The 18,862-nt window shown below is 43.2% G+C and overlaps 2 protein-coding genes across 8 annotated transcripts in view; one reads left to right on the top strand and one right to left on the bottom strand.

Annotated features, from left to right (window-relative positions):
• Positions 1 to 9,297, top strand: part of SZT2 (SZT2 subunit of KICSTOR complex) — an 80,225-nt gene extending 70,928 nt beyond the window's left edge. For 6 of the 7 annotated variants that reach the window (XM_088153754.1, XM_088153753.1, XM_088153752.1 and 3 more), the window contains 7 exons: positions 1,723 to 1,936; positions 2,966 to 3,149; positions 5,136 to 5,258; positions 5,826 to 6,315; positions 7,560 to 7,676; positions 8,045 to 8,113; positions 8,439 to 9,297. In XM_088153754.1, coding sequence (XP_088009880.1) covers positions 1,723 to 1,936; positions 2,966 to 3,149; positions 5,136 to 5,258; positions 5,826 to 6,315; positions 7,560 to 7,676; positions 8,045 to 8,113; positions 8,439 to 8,582 — 1,341 coding nt within the window. In that variant the 3' untranslated portion in view covers positions 8,583 to 9,297. Of the gene's footprint in view, positions 1 to 1,722; positions 1,937 to 2,965; positions 3,150 to 5,135; positions 5,259 to 5,825; positions 6,316 to 7,559; positions 7,677 to 8,044; positions 8,114 to 8,438 lie in introns of those variants that run through there. The other variant, XM_088153755.1, reaches the window with a different exon arrangement.
• A 376-nt stretch (positions 9,298 to 9,673) lies between these two features.
• On the bottom strand, positions 9,674 to 18,471 carry HYI (hydroxypyruvate isomerase (putative)). The gene is made up of 8 exons (XM_007434324.4): positions 18,228 to 18,471; positions 17,509 to 17,620; positions 13,429 to 13,543; positions 12,037 to 12,115; positions 11,589 to 11,638; positions 10,301 to 10,370; positions 10,043 to 10,177; positions 9,674 to 9,901 (listed from the first exon to the last, which is right to left on the bottom strand). The coding sequence occupies exons 1-8, from the start codon at positions 18,424 to 18,426 to the stop codon at positions 9,819 to 9,821; spliced, it is 843 nt and encodes a 280-aa protein (XP_007434386.1). The 5' UTR covers positions 18,427 to 18,471; the 3' UTR covers positions 9,674 to 9,818.
• Between the last annotated feature and the right edge of the window lie 391 nt (positions 18,472 to 18,862).

Raw genomic sequence — 18,862 nt, 5'->3', positions numbered from 1 at the left:
ATTGCACTGGGGAAGCCAGTCTGACGGAGTAGTGTGAGCACAGGATATTGATCCGACTGAGTGACATTCCTTCCTTCAGATCCAGAAAACAATTAATCTTTACATTGGATGCCTGCTGCATAAAGCACCAAAATGTGAAAATACATTTCTGCAGGTTTTTTGTATTGAGGGGAGAACCTTGGATTCTCCAGTTCTTGTTGGCCTCCAGTTTCATAAGTCTCAACTGGCATAGCCAATGGTTGAGAATTTGTACCCAACAACATCTGTAGGGGCTTTCCCACTCCTAAGTAAAGGCTGCCATCTTTGAATCTGCTCATTAATTGCAAGTCAGAAACTGACATTCTTTAACTTGAAACTAAACACAACCAATTTCTGGGATATTGAATAAACCAAATAAATATGAAACTAAATAACTGGTAAATCTTTTTACCACATTACAATCCATGTTGCACTGTTTTATCTTAGTTTCAATAGTAAATTTGGGGTAGAGGAAGAAGAAGAGGAGGAATGGCACTCATGGGACATTACGATTGATTGTAGAAGAGTTGGGATTGGGAACCATAAAATAAAAGTGAACTTCAGAAGTATGTGAAAAGTTACTTAAAGGCACACATTTTCTGAGCATTTAGGAGATGCTGTCTTCTACCTTTCCAATTTCAAATTTTTCCCTCCAGTCAAAAATTCCAAGCTTGCTCCTCTTTAAAAAAGAAACTACGCTAGAATTGTGAAACATAAATGCCCATTTGCATTTGGGGAAGCTGCATGTATTAGTTGAATCTGTTCATAACCTCCTCTATATTCCCAATTTGTTCACCTTGAGAAAAGGCAGATCCTTCAGATCATTTCTGTTTTTCCTAATAGAGGCATCTACTACCATTAATATATTTTCCTACTGAATTAAACCAAGCCAGCAACTCCCAACATGCTTTTTCTCTCACCTTTATAAGTTTTGCTGTATACTCATTTGAGAAAGGGCTAGATCCTCATAAGTTTACTTGCTTGTTATATTTGACAGCTTAAACTTTTAGTGGCTTCAACCAAATTTCCTGGACTAGTTAAAATGTCCCTTCTTGTATATTGGTTGTATTATCACAGTCCTTCTTTCTTATGGAGCAGCATATGTATCAGAAAGAGGCCTTTGAGTTTTCCATACTTGCTTGATGCATTCTCATGATATGGATTATGACCTGTACTAGAGGTCTTCCAGGTGTAATAAGTAAAAGATTCTGCCTAATTCTCCTGAAGGAGAAATTAGAAAAGCCTTATTCTGTACAATTCAACATTTCCTCCAGAATGCATCCTTTATGGTTATTGACCGAGGAGTTCTACTTACATTGTAGATTTTTTTCCCCCAACATAATTTGCCTATGCTGCTTTTGCAAAATGGGCAATTCACCCACCAGGCTAGATTGCTGGCTGGACGAAGATTATATAATATGAAGCACAGAGCTTTCTATTGGTAGCTGAGCAAAAGTGCACAAGCTTAGCTAGCTTTTCAGCCCCAGGAATCAGTGTACTAGGACTACTGACCAAACTGCCTTCTGTTCAAAAAGCCCTTCTACAATAATTATATGTTGCTTAGCTTGGTAATGAAATGAGTATTCACTTAGATATCTTCCATCATTATCCCTTTTCTCAGTACCATTTGGATCCATTGCACCCAAATCATATGACAATATGCTAGTTTTGCCAGGCTCTCACTCCCAATTGCTCTCTCCTCAGCTTTCTATGCTCTTCACGGAGGAGTGTGACAAAGTACGTGATCTTATGCACGTACATTCATTCAGCTATGATTTTCACCTGCGTATTGTGCACCAGTATCTGCTTGGATCTCACATGGCATTACGGCAAGGTTATCACCTCACAAGTTTCCTGGAAGACTTCATCACCCAGCATCCTGACATCCCCAAGTTTGGACGCAACCACATTTTTCAAGGTGAGGATTCCAGCAGAGTGTTTGAGGAGATCTTTCAGAAGGAACAGGTCCATCTGAATAGTTCTTGGCCACCTCTGCATGTCTACAGTTCAAGGGCAGAGGGGGGAATATCACAATGGCACTATCAGTATTTTTATTGCCACTTATGTTTTGTGATGCACTGTCTTTATGGCAGTTTTTAGCAAGGAGTCTAAGGAAAGTTTACCAATGGATAAGAGACAATCCAAGTTTTACTTTGCTTCTAATTTCTAGATAGCTACTACAATAATTCTAGATAAATCAATACAGCATATGAATGCATAAACAGGACTATACCAAAACATAAAAAATCTATAATTGCCCTTGTGTCTTATAATATCATCACGTACTTGTATTAAAAGACCAAGGATCTTCAGTCACAAAATATGCCTTAACCAAAAGGCAAGTAAATTGAGGTTGCTCCTTTCCTCTCCATTTTAACCCCCCAGAATATTCCCAACAACTCCTAACTTAATTTTGCCTTTTCTGGGCAAGTAGAACACTTCTAAACAAAGCTATGAGTTACAGCCATCCAACATTTTTATTGTGTAAGACAACCTAATGGGTTTACACTTCAGAATTATCTTGGAGACTGATAATTTGCTTTGCAGCATGCTAGTTTTCCATTGAATTATTTTTTAAATAGAACAATACAATTTATATAAAATTCAGGTGGTACAAGAAATCTGGGACGCACTATTTTACAGGATCCTTACAAAAGATAGCTAATAAACAAGCAATGGGAACTGAGTTGTTGTCACAGCTAATTAAAGAACACAGAAAAAGCAAGTGAGTAGATGATCATCATCATGATCATGATATCAGACATAACAACTAAATATAAAGCAACATAGCCTAACTGTGAAAGCTAGAATACAGATTAAAGAAGCCTTCCATTCTCATGTAGCCCCCCCGCCACCCTCTGATGGGGAGGAATATTTGGTTTTAGTTTTTGTTTTACTTCACACCAAAAAACAAATAACCCACACTATCTTGTCTCTTCTCCAACAGGTACACTAGCCTTGCCTACCAACACCATCACAGCCCATCAGCTATATAATTATATAACTGATCATGCCAGCACCTACCATATGAAACCCCTGCGCATGGCCCGGCCAGGAACTAGCACTGAGAGCAAGAAAGGGACTCCTGGTTCTGAACAAAATGAATATGCCCTGGTTTCCATTTGGAACAGGTGTGTGATTCTAATGCATTTCTAAGGATTTGGTAAAAGTTGCTATCACCTATTTGCTCCCAGAATTCCACGTGCAACGTCTGGTCAGTGAATTTTCCAATGCAGTCATGTAAAAGGCAATTTATCTTTACATTTGTTAGGCATCTAATACTGCTAGGGGTTTCATAGAAATAAAAATAACACAGGCCATTGCCTGTAATTTACAGACTAGATTCTTGTGTTTTCTTGGGACTAATTGGCCAGATACAAAATACATATTTTGAGACAGTATGAATGTAATGTAATTTTGAAGCATGTTATTTATTTAAAAACAAAGTAAAACTCGCTGTGTGTGCACGCGCATGTATAAATAAATTCAGGAGTGCACAATTTTTTCTAGGCCAAAAAACACACACTTGATTTTTAAGTGGTATGCTAGGACCACAATTACGAAAGTAGTAGGTGGGGCTAGAACAAAAATGGAATTGGATTTCATTTATATTTAAATCAAAGGTTAATACAGTTACTGTTATAAACTCCACTGGGGAGTAATGGTAACTTTCTGACACTTTAAAAATTTCAATTTGTTAACAACTTCTGGAGGTTTGGGAGAGGCATACCCAAGCTTTTGGGGGATTATATGCTGCCTGGAGTCTCAAGTTAAGCACCTGTATCTTACATATTTCACCCTTCACATTTTCAGCAACAGAACAGATGTTCATTCCATACTCAAATTGCTTTTTGTAAACGATGATGATGATTTAAAAAGTTTGCTTTAATCCCAGGCCTCACATTTTACATTTGGTATGTCCCCTGAGAGTCTAAAATAATAAAAGTTTAACCTGTCATTCATTTCTTACTATTGCAAATAGCTGAGGAGAGAAAGATAAAACATTTGCTTCTAGAGTCATTCTTTGTTTGTGCTTTTTAAACTAATCCGATCCTTTTGAGAATCTCACGTGAGCAGCATGATCTTCAGATTGCTTGTAACTATGATTTTCCACCCTCACGTTCTCCCTACTTATGTCTTTTGGTTGACTTCTTTATTGCTTCTGTTGGAGTCTGATTCCCACAGGGTGCTTTATTCTCTTCAAAACCTGTCTTGTCCACTTCCTTTGCAATAGAATACAGGCCTTCTGCCCTCCTCCAATTGTGGCACATGTAAAGCTCAGTTCTTGCTGCCTGTGTTTTAGGCTCTTGCTTCAAAGCACCAGGCAGTCTTTTCCAAGCTGTTAATCGCTTTGATTTCCAATAGGTGGGTCAAGCACCTGTGTAACTGAAGTGCTCAGTCTTTATAGTTGTATTCCTTTGCTGCCTAATCTTTAACACAGAATTCCCCGATTTTGCCTTGTAACAGTTCAGATCATCCTGCTTCTGAACAATCTAGCAAAGATTTGCATCTTTATGAAATGCTAATGTTTGTATTAAAACATGATATGGCATTAAGAGTTTTGATTATTCAGGATTGAGTCTAGAAGAGAAAGCTCTAAATGGTAGCCACTCATCCTACACAAAGCATATTAGTATGCTCATATCTCTTCTGGCACTAGGGGACATATAATCCAGTTTAATGTATGCACAATAACAGACATGATTACACGAGAATACAAAGTTGATTGTGCTAGGTGGATGGTTTCAAGGTGTAACGACAGTACAGAGGCCCACATTCCTGACTTATCCTTTGCATTAGATTCAGCTTAAGATTTTCCAGTTAGTCTTTTCCTCTGCAACTCCATACCTGTTGAGCTATTCCTGCTGAATGACTTTCAATTCAAACTGAACAAAGCACAACTAATGTTATAAACCCCAAGTCTATAAGTTCTAGACTTGAACTATAGGTATACCAGCACTCCAGTTGAGAGTTAGTTGTCTTTTTGTTTTTAGTTGTGTCAAGCAGCCTATTGCAATAGTAGCCTACCTGGCGATAGTAAACATTGTGGTGGAAAGAACTGCAGCTGCTTTCTTTCCCCTGCTGAGAGAATTCCCCACACTCCTCTCTGCTTACAGCTCTGGTTCCTACAAAGATTCAGAGGGGCTGCGTCACCATGATGATTTTGATGTGTCCCTGCTTGTGTGCCACAGTGCTGTGCCCTTTGAAGACCAGAGTGAGGCAGACCGACACATGTTACGGTAAGAGTGAAGGTAGGCAGGGTACAGGGACAACCTTTTCAGGGTTGCAGTGTAGAAGACTGGGAGTGCTTACAATGTTAGAGAAGAGGTGGGCAGAGATATAGCCTAGCTGTAGTACATTACCGGATAGATGTCCTGGGACTATCCAGGGGAAGGCCATAAGATGTAGAGGGCATAGGGAGTGGCCTTGAAGGACAGGAGGAAGAGCAGTCGTCTAATACTAAGGCAATGGTCAGAAAAGCAGGGCTTGAGCTTGAGCCAAGAAACTAATTTGAGAAAACGTCTCAGACAAGCCCCTCCCTAGTTCACACAACGATAAAATGAGGGAGGGGGAAAGCACATTCAGACTTGCAAGATTGCGTTGCTATAGCTATTACAATAAAAGTAGTCCTGACATATAAACCATTGGTTTCTTAGTCTGGTCTAAAGATTGTTGGGATAGACAGGTCATGGACGAGTCAAAGAGCAGGGAAGAGGCTTCTTCTCAAAAGTTGCTGGGCTGTATACTGAGGCTCTTAGTAAACAGGGCCATCTGGAAAGGCATCACAATTGTTTCCCTGCTTCCAGGCTGCAGTATTATGTGATCATGACAAGCCAACGGGAGCTCTTCCCTCGACTAACAGCAGACATGCGGCGTTTCAAAAAGCTGCCACGCCTACAGCGAGAGGCGCTGGAACCCGTCCTGGGACGCTCATCATGGGAGACAGTGGAGGGTGGCCAGCAGCGGAAGGAAATTCCAGAGCCTTGGGAGGAGGTGGATGATCATAGCGAGTTCTATGCAGGTGGCCCCCAGGTCAAGGTGGGCCCAGGACTCTTCTACACCTCCCCACTATTTCCACTCCTTGCTTCTGAGGTTGCTGCTGCCCAGAAACAGCTCAGCAACATGGTACAATGTGCCAAGGGCCACTGTCGCCGTGACAACCTCTGGAAGCGGCTCTTCTTGTTGGAGCCCCTGGCTTCTGACAAGCTTAAACTGGGCAAGCTCTCTCTAAGTGAGCTGGAGGAGCTGTTGGACGCTGTGCACAAGAAGTCCATTGCTGACATTGATCCCCAGTTGGTAAGTGGCTGAACTAAATCAAGGGTACACAGGGTCAGTTTAAGGGTGTTACAATGTATGCATTTGGGTTGGGCCCCAGAACAAGCATGGCAGGCAGAAGCAGGCTGTGAGCAAGAAAAGGTATGAAAGTGAAGAGATATTGACAGCCTGCCTCCACTGCAAACAGAGACTTGAGAGAGAGCACCTTGTGTTTGCTTGGGGCCAGTAGGATTTGGGGTGGATAAGTTTACCCATAGGCTTACACAGGTCTGTGTTAGTCAAAAGGTAGATTGGGGTGATGCAGTTTTGGGTGGCCAGGTCACCAATAGGCTGATATAACTCCATGTTAGTCAACGAGTAGATTGAGCCAACAGGGTAAGAATTTTACTGCGGGGTGGCTGATATGCAGTATGTTTCTTCTACATACATCTTTAATCTTTAGTTCAGGTTCTGGGAGTATTCCTTTCTGAATGCATGGTTTTAACATCTTATTTTGCAGGAATCTATCTGCAAAAGTTAATCTAGGGCCAGGGGAGGGCCTTTAAACATGGTGTTGTATTGGGCCCCCAAATTCCATATTCATACAAATGTATCATTGAGCTTCACCCTACAGCAAACTCAGAAGGGAAGAAAGTGCTAATAATCTATTATGGTGAGAAAGACCCCACTGTTATTCTTTCCAACCCAGTGGAATGTTGGGAAGAAAGGGGTCAGAATTCTGGCCACCAGCATGATAGTCATCTAGAAACTGAGCAGAGTAACACCAAATTTGAAACATTGGGAGAAAGCATCCAGCAAAAGAAAGATTAAATTTAAAAATGGGTTAGATCAGTGCTTCTCAACCTTGGGAGCCACTGGGTTAGATACATCTTGTGGCTGCAGAGAGAAACGTTTCGGAAAACCTCCCCCAATACATCCCAGTGGGAGAGACAGTTGGGCAGTGGCTTGGGCCATGCTAGGTCCCCCTCCCTTCCCCTTTTTGGTCACATGACCCAGAGTGGAATGGATATAGCCTATCCCAGGTTTTCCAGTGCGCACATACAACAATGAGCAATACATACACACTCTCCCTGATTAGACCCCCACACAAACCCAACAGGTTATTTCTTTACACAGAAGAACATAACACTTTCTATGGCCATTGCTAGTAAAGGAGTTGGAAAGAATTCCAGAAATCATATTCCGGGCGCCTACTTCATTACCTCCTTCTGTGCTGCAGAGTATCTCCCCCTCAGCTTATCCTTTGTCCCCTCTCTCCTTGGCAGAGCTGCTTCCTCACCATGACCGCCTCCTGGTACCAGAGTCTTATCAAAGTCCTACTGAGTCGTTTCCCACAGAGCTGTCGCCATTTCCAGAACGCAGATGCTGGTACCCAGTACCTGGTAAGAGATTTCCAGTAGAATTGTGTCCTGCTGGACCTCTCTAATTAGCTCGCTATGGGTCAGTCAAAAATAATTCCTGATTATCCACCCTTGTCAACTGGTGGTGGTAGAGCATTTTCGCTCTAGAGCGAAATTTAGTTCTGTACTCTTCATTGGAATGACATTTGTATTTGTTGCTTTTCCAGTACAGTACAGAATGTGGTTTTCGGCCAGTTTGTTTATATACGTGTACACACATAAATCAGTGTTTAAGTTTTATAGATAATCCCGTTGCCTTAACCACATTCTCTGTTCCCCCATCCTTCCATTGAGCAGAACCTCTTTGCATATTATGACTGTTACACAGCACTGTTGCTTTTTCTCTACAGGTTGTTCTGAATCAGAAATTCACAGACTGTTTTGTGCTTGTATTCCTTGATTCACATTCAGGAAAAACAGTAAGAACTTTATCCTCTGTAGGTAAGGGGAAGGCAGTAGGGTTTTAGGGTGACTCCATTTTTAACCACAGAGATTTCTTGTATCCAGAATTGCAGACCCTAATCCAGGAGTTCTTGGTTTCTTCTGGGTTGGAACAACTGCCTCCAGACAGTTCTGATCTTCTCTATGGCCAGTTTTAACCATAATCATCCAGTCACATTTGTAGTTCTCCAATCCTAATAGTGACTGAAAAAACAAATATATAATATTTGGGTATATTTTTGGCACTGGTCTTCTATGCGTTGATGACAGCAGTTCTGTTATCTTGTCGGTTTTGCTTTGCAGAGCCTGACAGTAGTCTTTCGGGAGCTGTTCCCAGTTCAACCCCAGGACAGCGAAAGCCCTCTGCCGCAACTTGTGTCCACATACCACCACCTGGAATCCGTGATCAACACAGCTTGCTTCAACCTCTGGACAGGGCTGCTCTAGAATCAGCCAGACCTTCTGACTGCTATACAGGCATCTGCAACCAGCCTAGAATGGAGGTGCCCTGACAGGACTGTGATCTGAAGCTGTAGCTTGCTGGATAAGAAGTCAGAACACTGAATCTGACTGGGCTGAGAGAGAATCGTGAAGGGAGAGCAGTTCCAGGAGTTGAGAAAGCATCGTGGCTAGCCCAGCTTAAAGGGGCAGTGTATGCTTATCCGGAGAAACTGCTCCGGGAGGCCTCTGGTGGATGTGCTGTCTTTCTGTGGGCTCTTTGAGATGAAAGGCCAAAAGACTACTGGAGTTGCTGACCAGGCCAGTCAGCTAGAGTGACACTATTAAAGCATATGGGGAAAAGTTCTGCACAATAGTGGGAATGTTTTATATGAAGTGAATGTACAGTAAATTAAATAAATGGATTAAACAAATCTAATTTATTTATTAAATAAATGGATTGCTAATGTGAAAGGACTTTGTTACAGATTGCCCAACAAGCTGTTGCACTGATCCTTAAGGAGAAGCAGAGTAGGCTTCTGCTTACTTGCCCAAACCACCTTTCTGCCAAGATATATGGAAGCACTGCCTGATTCTTACCCTGTTCTTATAGGATATACTGCTATATTCTCTAAGACAGTTGGCCTGGACTGTCATGAGTTTTGTCAACTACTTGTCAGGTTTTATGTTACATGATGGAGCCCGTTTCTTTTCTGAACAGAAACAGGACATGATGCAAGGAAAAGGCAAATTAAAAAATCCAGGAGTGTTTTCTTTTCTAGAGCCACTAAGTGGTACTATTGAGCTAAATCTGGAGTGACGTGCCCTTTTTTCCTTTGTACCAAACCGTTTCCCATTCATTGTTAGCAGGAAGGAGAAGGCATGCCAGCATCTTTGAGTGTGCTTACTGTAATTTTGCACTCCTCTGGTCTGTCAGTCCTTATCATTGCTTTGAGAATCTGGGGTTTTGTTTTGCATCTTTAAAAAAAATATCAAAGTAGAATACGTAATTGAGAAAGAAAGCTCTCAGCAGGAATGTCATTTTATCAGGGAACACTAAGTGACATGATTTTCAGCTTTAATCCAAGTAACAATAAACATATTGGCCATCTTACTTTATTAAGAAATATCCTATTAAGGCAAAATGGGATGTTTTTGGTAGCTCAGCCAGTGGCAAAAGGGTGGTCATTCCCTCTGGTGGGATATAGCAATGGTTGCTGTTGGTTACTCCATCTATAGTGGTCTTTATTTCAATTTTTTCTCAACTATTCCCACACAGTGATTTTCCCAGTATGAGTACAGCCAGTTTAATCCATCCAGTGTGTCACCTGCAGGGACAACCATAAACATTTCCATTAAGCAAAAATAACATCTTGACAGCTAACCTGGGCTCTTTAAGGTTGCAGGGCTAACCAAAGCTTCCAACATGCAATGATCAATTTCATCTAATAAGATAAAGTAAAACTTGCCTTTTGGTTTATATTCACAGCCTATATAGCCACTATAATTCATTGATTCCAGTAAATGGAATAAGTAAGGGAAGTTCAATTCTCCAGAGCTATCAGGTTCATGTCGTCCTGGTACTTGGGCAATTTGAATATGTCCTACAGAAGAAGACAGTAACATCAGTTATTTCTTATTTGCTCTCTTTGAGTCTAGCATTGTCCTTATAATTAAAAAAAAAAAATTGAAACAACCAACAGTGTATATCACTCTTTCTAGCTTACCAATAATTGGGAAATATGTCTTTAAATTCTGGGTCAGATTACCATTCATGATCTGGCAATGGAAAATATCCTGTAGAGCAAAAAGTAGATCTTCAGCTCAAGACATATTCTGTCTCCTTTCTCAAACTCAATACTACCTCTGGATTGGGGAGGGGAGGGGAGGGCGGCAGCAAGTCTCAGATACCAATTTCAGGGGAACAGCAGGAGAGGAGTATATCTCTGTCTCCTGATTGTGAATGGAGGTATCTGGTCTGGGTCACCATGAAAAACAGAACAATGCACTAGAGTGGGCTTTGCCCTGATCTATTAAGGCTGTTCTCACATATTAGAAACCAGGAGTCCAACTTTACTGGTTGTTGGATGCAGACTGCACAATGCACCCTGCTGGTCCAAAGTGGCACCCAGGAGCCCCACCTAAGTTTTTGAATTTAAATACAGGTAATCCTCGCATTACAACAGCAATAGGGATCAGGATTGCTGTTGCTAAGCGATGCGGTCATAAAGTGCGGTGTCATATGACGGCAACAGGGGCTGCTGCTTAGCGACCGCAGCCCCTGTTGCCATCATAACCCCAAGACGCATGAGTCATTAAGTGAGAAGAGGTGGGAGTCCCCGATAAGGACCACCATGGGGGGCGGAGATGGAGGAGGCCCTGGGAGGGCCAGTGTAGGCCACATGCGAGTTGGGGGATGGCCAGTGCATGCTGCATGTGGGCAGGGGAGTGCTGCAGGAGAGAGGAGAAGTGAGAGTGACTTACCAGAGGGACCTGCAACTTTCCTTGCTGGCTTCCCCATTGACTTTGCTTGTGGGAAGCCAACAAGAAGGTCACAAATGGCAGTCACATGACCCTGGCTCCCTGCAACATTGTAATCAAGCCAGGCACCTGATCGAAATCACGTGACCGTGGGGGTGCTGTAATGGCTGGAACTTTGAGGACAAGTTGTATGTCCATTTTTTCAGCACCGCCATAACTTTGAACAGTCACTGAATGAATGGACATAAGCCGCAGACTACCTGTATGGATAAATATTAAACATGGGAAGTTGGCATGCTACAAAGTAATGGGCCAGCCTCCTGTAGTATATTTCAGAGAATTCCTCTGGGCCTGAAATGTACAAATTGCCCCAGCAGATATTTTGCAGAGACGTTCTTAAAATTCTAAAAATGCCACCAACCGTAACAGGTTGAGAATTCCTGGACAGCACTAACCAGTGAGTAGGCTAATCTGAGTTGCCTAGCAAGTGAAAGAGCCCAACATTCCCTTAGAAACATATCTAATAACACTTACCAGTTGCAGCTTCAAACTGGGGCTTTTCACCTTTTCCAAAATGGCAGCAGCTGAAAGAATAGAGATTTAGGGAATCAACTCATTTTATTCTCTACATCTCTCAGCACTACAGCCAACTCTAAAACACAGATAGGAACCTGCAGGCCACGTGTAACTTCCCCAAGTTGTTGATGTAGCCCATCCCAACATCTTAATGACCCTCCTCATTCTGTTTTAGCAGCTGCTGCCACCAAGGGCCCAGTAACCAACACTACTCAATACAGCATTTCTAGCTTTTCCCCTGAAAGGGTTCACTGGGAATTAGAAGCAAAGTGGGATGGTACCTGAGAAGGGTTTAACTTCCTCTCCTCTACATTCTTAGTGCAATCAAGAACTGCTAGGGAAAGAGAACTTCCATTCCCTTTATGCAGTCCTGCCTATGAAAGGGAAGTTTCATGTCTTGGCTTACCTTGCTGTGGTGTGGTCAAGAAGTAATGGGGATCACTAATCCGGTTATTAATAGGCTCCAGTAATCCAATCAGATTTTCCTACAGGGACAGACAAAAATGTGGGAGTGGTCACTCGGAAATCTAGGAGTTGCTTAGAATGGAAAGTTTGTTTTTAGGCTCCAGCCCTTGTGTTTCAGTTCTGCCCAGTCTTCATGGATAGTTCCATATCCCCTTTGTACCAAGTTCATATTATTTTCAGAGATTCTAACTATTTTCCCTTGCTGCCTGTCTTCCTGGAGCTAGTAACTCCGACAATTACAGGTAACCCTTGTTTAGCGACCACAATTGGGACCGGCAATTCAGTCACTAAGTGATGCAGTTGGTAAGTGATGCAGTTGCTAAGTGGAAAATCACATGACCGTGACTGTGCTTATGATTTTACTTCAGCTTTCCTTTTTCCTCACTCTCCCGCCCTTTGGAATGTTCATCCTAGCGCTGGGATAATTAGCAAGAAGGGAAATAATGTTTGTATTTACATTCATTGTAGAAGAAGGAATTACAAGAGAGTAAGCAGGCACATAATGGGGAATACACATTGAAAGGAATGTGCTGGTGCCGGCTGTTTGCCTAGCAAACTCGCAGCCACAAGCTCGCTAGGCAAACAGCTGGTGCTCACGCTTTTCAATGTGTATTCCCCATTGTGCACCTGCTTACTCTCTTGTAATCCCTTCCTCTCCAATCTCTCGGCTCTGCGGTGGGGAGAGGGGAAAAAAATGGGTCAGGCACAGGAGAGATTGCCTAAAGCAGTGTTTCTCAATCTTAGCAACTGCTAAGTAACTGCTGGCTGGGAAATTTTGGGAGTTGAAGTCCACATGTCTTAAAGTTGCCAAGGTTGAGAAACATTGGCCTAAAGAGATTGCTTGTTCAGGCAATCTTTCTGCTCTGTGAGCGAGAAAAAAAAAAAAAGTGTCAGGCACAGGACAACGCACACTAGCTGATTGCAATGACAAACGTGACAGAGAGAGAGAGAGAGACCGCAAAGGTCATAAATGCGTCCCTTGGTTACAAAGTTATTTTTTCAGCACCATCGTAACTTCAAATGCTGCACAGACAGTTGGTAAGTGAGGTCTATCTGTAATTGGATTACAGCTTTCCTGAGCAGTTTGTTCTTGCTGCTGTTCTGATTCTATGGAATTCTTGGGAATTGGAGTTTAGGAAAGTTTTAGTAACAATTCCCAGCAGCTGTAGCCTGTCTGGCTCCCATAGGAGGATACTGGGAGTTGCAGTTCAGCAACATCTGGAGATAGTCTCTTCCCCCCTCTCCAAATAAAATCAGCATTAAATAGAGTCCTTCCCCTTTCTGGAAGAGGCATGGCAATCTGCTAATCCCTCCACTTCCACTCAGTCCGTACCTGTTTCAAGATGTCAGCAGCATATTTGAGATTTTCAATAAAGGTGGCTTCCATCTCAGTTGCCACAGCATCCCTTTTAGCACCTATAGGAATTCGGCCAGCCATAAGATGGATCCTAGAAGCATAGAGCTGCATCAGTGCAGAAGTAAGCTGAGTCAACTGTTTCTTCTACAGACTAGCAGGGATAAGAATAAGGGAAGTTGTGCTTTCTGTACTTGGATCAAGATATCTCAGCTGCTTCTACAGTGTGACTATGGTACATGCTTTTATTCCCAGTTTAATCATGCCCTGAGAAGAGGCAATGATCCATAAGGTGATCTTCTGCACTCAGAACAGTCAACATATATCACTGCATGTGGACTTCGGTGGGGGCAAGTGAATCCACTCCATCCTGAATCTTGTAATTCAGAACTATACAAGATGCAGTTCGTTTTTTAATACAAGATCACCTAGCTTCACTTAGATTATCAGTGCACAAACACCACCAACTGTACACACAAGCTCACTATAGGAAGATTAATTGTACCTTTGTGTCAATTAAAAAGCAAGTTGGACATATACAATTGGGTAGGAAAGATTTTCTCACTCCCATTTTCATTTCTTGCTTTACAGATAAAGAATAGGTACTAATCAACAATGCCATATAAGATTATCTTTGTATAATGGTATTCATTTTTCCCAATCAGTTAATATAATATAAAAGGATGAAGCTATATGTGCTTCACCACTTATTTTTTTCTTCTCAACCTGAAACAAGAAATACAGTGTGAAGAGCACTGGACTTGGGAATCTGTCACTATTAATGACAGATGCCATACATCCATGTTCCCCAGTGGGATTTCTACTTATAAGTTATATGAGTACATATTTCTGGCTTTTCTATTAATTCAAAAGAGACAACCTAAAAGCCACCAGTGTGATACAGGGGAGACCAAGCTCCAAGTCCCCCCACTGCTGTAGAAGCTCACTTGATGACACTGGGCCAGTCTCTCTGAGCCCAACTTATCTCACAAAGTGGTAGCTGTGAGGAAAAACTGGAGGAGGAAATGGCAGGATGCACAATTAATAAAAAGAGAAACCCTTTGCTTTTAGTAAAAACTACCAGCAATCAGCAATGCCATCAGCCCTTCAAGACAGGCAAGGTCAAGAAACAGGCACGCCAGGGATTCAGAGTGCTCTTTATTGCTGTAGGGTAGAACACCAGAAACTTAAAAGCCTGCCAGAGCTCCTCTTTACCCCATCTTACACCAAGCAAAATCAAGGTGGGGCTATTTTTCCCAGGTAGGAGGTTAGGTGAGCTCTACTGCTGCTTTTTTGTGCTTGGGATTATTGCTTTAGCCTTGGGCATTGTGGGTTATATGTTGAGGTTTGTGTTTTAATCCTTGGATGCTGCCCAGAGTCACTGTTGTTAGGTGGATGGCCATATAAATTATTTAAATAAATACATAAATTTATTTTGTAGTTTCTTTCTCACACTTTCCTCTTTCTCAGGACTGAGTTGTCTTTCCCTCAATGGTTCGCTCATTCCTCCCTCTTGTCCAAGGCCAGCTCTATACTTTCTCTATGTCCAACAAGAGCAAGAGTTGAAAGTTGTTTATCCTCTCATTCAACAGAGCACAAAGAATTTTGCTGCTGGCTTCTGGCACTGTGGAAGATGGCATCATTGCTTCTGCTCAGGAAAAGAACGGCCTCCAAGCACCACTAATCACTACTTGCATGGTTATATGTTGTTATCCAGGTTTTCTTCCATCAGCTTTGAAACTCAAGATACCATGGTTCTGCTGGACCATAGCAGCTGCTACAATCTGTCCACCTTAAAGCCTACATACTGTCAACCTAAACTGAGCTGCCTGCTTTAGGTCAACCCTGTGATGTGCTTACAAGAGTGTCTTTAAATCATTCGGAAGAATTAAATTGGACTGTACATGAGTACAGTACTTCTCCGTTATATGTTAAAGCAGCCCATCTTTCTCAGGCTTCACAACCAATCGGAAAAAAGATGCTTTGCTTTACGGAGTTGACTCAATGCAACTCGCAACAGTGGGTTCACTCAGTTCCATGATTTGAGTTTACATGACATTCAGAAAACTACATGTGCTAGCTCGGCACAGCATGCTAGTCTAAAATGCCATTGTATTTCAGTGTGTTGTATGAATATAGCCAACTGCTTTCATCAGGAAATCAGGTATAATTTCCCTATTGCAGCCTTCTCTGATATGGTGCCATTGAGATGGATAGCAATGTAACTCTGATAAGTTCCAGCATGTTGGGATCTCTTTTGCTGTATGGAAGCTGGTACGTGTGAAAAGGGTCTGAATGTCTTGTTGGATTATAAACTGAAATGAGCCAACAGTGTGATGCAGCTGGGAAAAAAGCAAATGCAATCCTATGTTCCCAATTAAGAAGCACTGTTCCGCCCAGTTCTTCACTGGTCAGCCTATAAATAGAATATTACCTCCATTCTGGGCACCTGCATTTTAATAAGGACATTGACAAGTTGGAACACATCCAGAGGAAAGCGACCAATATGATCAAGAGCCTGGAAGCTTAGGAGGAAGGGCTGGAGTCACTGGGAATGTTTAGCCCGGAGAACACTGCAGAGAGACACCACAGCGGTCTCCCGAGTATCTGAAGGGCTGTCAGATAGAAGACAGGGTAACATTGTTCAGAGTTGTTCCAGAAGACAGGATTGAAAAAAAAGATTTAAACCACAAGGAAGGAGACTGCAGTGAGACATGAGGGGAAAAAATCATCTGAACTAAGAACTATTCAACAATGGAACAGAGTGCCTCGTGAGGAAATGGACTTTCCTTCACTGGATGTGCATGAACAGAGGCTGGATGTCTATTTATCGGTGGGTTCCTGCTTTAGGGAGGGGGTTTGCACTAAATGATCTCCAAGGTCTCCTCCTCCTCTTCCATTCTGAGACATGGAAAGCTCTGGAGCCCCCTCTCCTTCCCCCACTTCTAAGAAGCAAGATAAAAGCAAGTAAATCTCTCTCTTACAACATCCATCAAGGCTGCTGCCAGACTCAGTAAGTAACAGACACATCCATTTATTCTCTGATTTCTTCCCAGTTAAAAGGATCCACTTTTACCTGGATCTGGGAGGAACAAGGCTGCACCTTCTTATATCATTCCCTTACTTCTAATGTGCAAGTGAGGAGATTTGTAAAAATTCCCTCAATAACAGAGCAGTGAGCCACAAGGAAACATATATTTGATTAGTTCCTGAATGAAACAACATATTTTATAACAGACTATGGTAGAGATGCGAGAGCCAGTTTCGTGTAGTGGTTAAGGCATCAGGCTAGAAACTGGGAGACTGTGCATTCTAGTCCTGCCTTAGGCATGAAAGCCGGGTGGGTGACTTTGGGCCAGTCATTCTCTCTCAGCCCCGGGAAGAAGCAGGCAATGGTAAACCAATTCTGAAATCTTGCCAAGAAAATTGCAGGGACTGATCCAGGCAATCACCAGGAGTCAAAGAAAAAGGTGGAACTGTAGTGATACTGCATTATATACAGGTAGTCCTTGCTTAACAACCCTAATTGGGACCAGCAACTCCGTTGCTAAGCAAAACATCATGTGACCGCGCTGACTTACAACAGCAGTTCCAGCAGTCCCGGTTGCCGTTATTAAGTGTGATGTCACGTGACTTGTGACCTCCTGACTTTGCTTGTTGGAAACTGGCTGGGAAGGTCGCAAGTGGCAATCACGTGATTGTGGGATGCTCTGACCGTTGTAAATGCACAACAGTTGCCAAGCACCTGAATCACAATCATGTGACCATGGGAACATTGCGACAGTCGTAAGTGCAAGGACCAGTCATAAATCATTTTTTTCACAAATGTTGTGACTTTGAACACTCGCTAAACAAATGGTCATTAATCGAGGACTACCTGTACAGGAATTTGCCCAGACTTCCCCAACTAGACACCCTCTAGAAGTCTTGGACCACAGACTTAGCCAACATGCTCTCTGACAGACTGTGGCGAGGGTATTATAGTAAATCTGGAGGGTGCCCAGTTGGCAAAGGGACAAGTCCATCATTGGTTCAAGGTTTATCTTAATTAATTACTACCTTGGACATTTCAGCTCCTTGGCATACTTCACAGCCAAAGCCAGGGCTTCCCGGAATTCAGGCTGGCGTCCAGGCACTGCTCCTAATCCCATATCACCTTTCTCTCGGCTCCCTGAAAAAAAGGGCAGAACAAATGTATCTCCAGATGTGCTCAGTCAGCCCAGCACTGGGAAAACAGTTCTTTGACAGGGAAAATTTGTCAGCTTTCCCTCTCATCTGCTACTATTTTGAAGAGAGGGGTAGATATTCTAGGAAGCATCAGTGGGGAATGCGGCAGAGTTTTTAGAAGGCAGATAGTCTACTAAAACACTAATTCCAGCCCCTTCAAAAAACTTGGAGTATAAATTATGTTGATTCTTACAAAATAACTGGCAGATGCTTCCAGATGATGAAACAAGTAAGAAAGGTGCTGGTGATGTTTTTCTTTTGTTTAACAAGCAAAGGCTTTATGCCTTTAACAGCTGGGTGGCTTCATAAAGAGTGGACAGTAAAGTATGTCCGTTGTATGGAGCTAGAAGGCAAAGAAGAGGCATCTCTCGATTTTCGCCTGATCAACACAGGTAGCACCGGTCTACTACTGCGTTCTAACGCGTCCCTTAGGATTTCAGTCGCTGCTACGCAAATCACGGGAAGAGAATGGGCGCAAAGATACCGGTCGGAGGAGGCAGATAAAGAGAAGGCGAAGTCACCGAGAAGCAATTAGCAATGCAATCGGGTACCGGGCGGAGTGTTGAGCAGGACCACCTCCAGCTCGTCCCGTTCTGCTGCCGCGCGCAGTTCTGGGGCGCTGCAGGCGTAGGGGAAGCCCAGCTCCACCGCTCGGAATCCGGCCCGCGAAGCCGCCTCCATGCGCTGAATTAGCGTCGGCTCCTCCTGGAAGAGCCAGGCCAGGTTCGCGGCAAAGCGCAGCGGTGCCATGGCACAGGGGGGCGAGGCGCCGCCTGCGGCCCAGTTCGCACTGCGCGCGCGGGGAGGAGTCTCCGCCGTTCCGGGAAGGCGCAGCCGCAGCCGGGAGGGGGTCGCGTGGGGTCTGTGCGAGAATCTCCGGCTGCTCGGAGTGAAGGTGCTCCTGCTTGGCGCAGTTGGAGGCCACGCGCCACGGGCGCTCAAGTGGAGCCGGAGGGCTTCTCCCGAACTGCAGATGTCGGCGACGCGGCGTTTTTCCCTTCCCGGGGAGAAAAAAAAGAACCCTGTTATTTGATGGGAAATCATTGCACTGCATTCCTAACGTCTGCTTATTTCCTTCCTTTTCTCTGGGCAGTAGTACCCCCATCTCACTACGGCCGTGTTCACACAACTGAACACTGAACAACAAATGAGTGGACCGCATTTTAGCGTAGCATGTTGTGGCAGT

Source organism: Python bivittatus, unplaced genomic scaffold (assembly GCF_059951505.1).
Source record: "Python bivittatus isolate LINGU-HERP-01145 unplaced genomic scaffold, Pbiv_v1 ctg000700_np1212, whole genome shotgun sequence".
Taxonomy (NCBI): Eukaryota; Metazoa; Chordata; class Lepidosauria; order Squamata; family Pythonidae; genus Python; species Python bivittatus.
The sequence above is the reverse complement of the archived record's forward strand: the minus strand, read 5'-3'. Positions and strand labels throughout refer to the sequence as shown.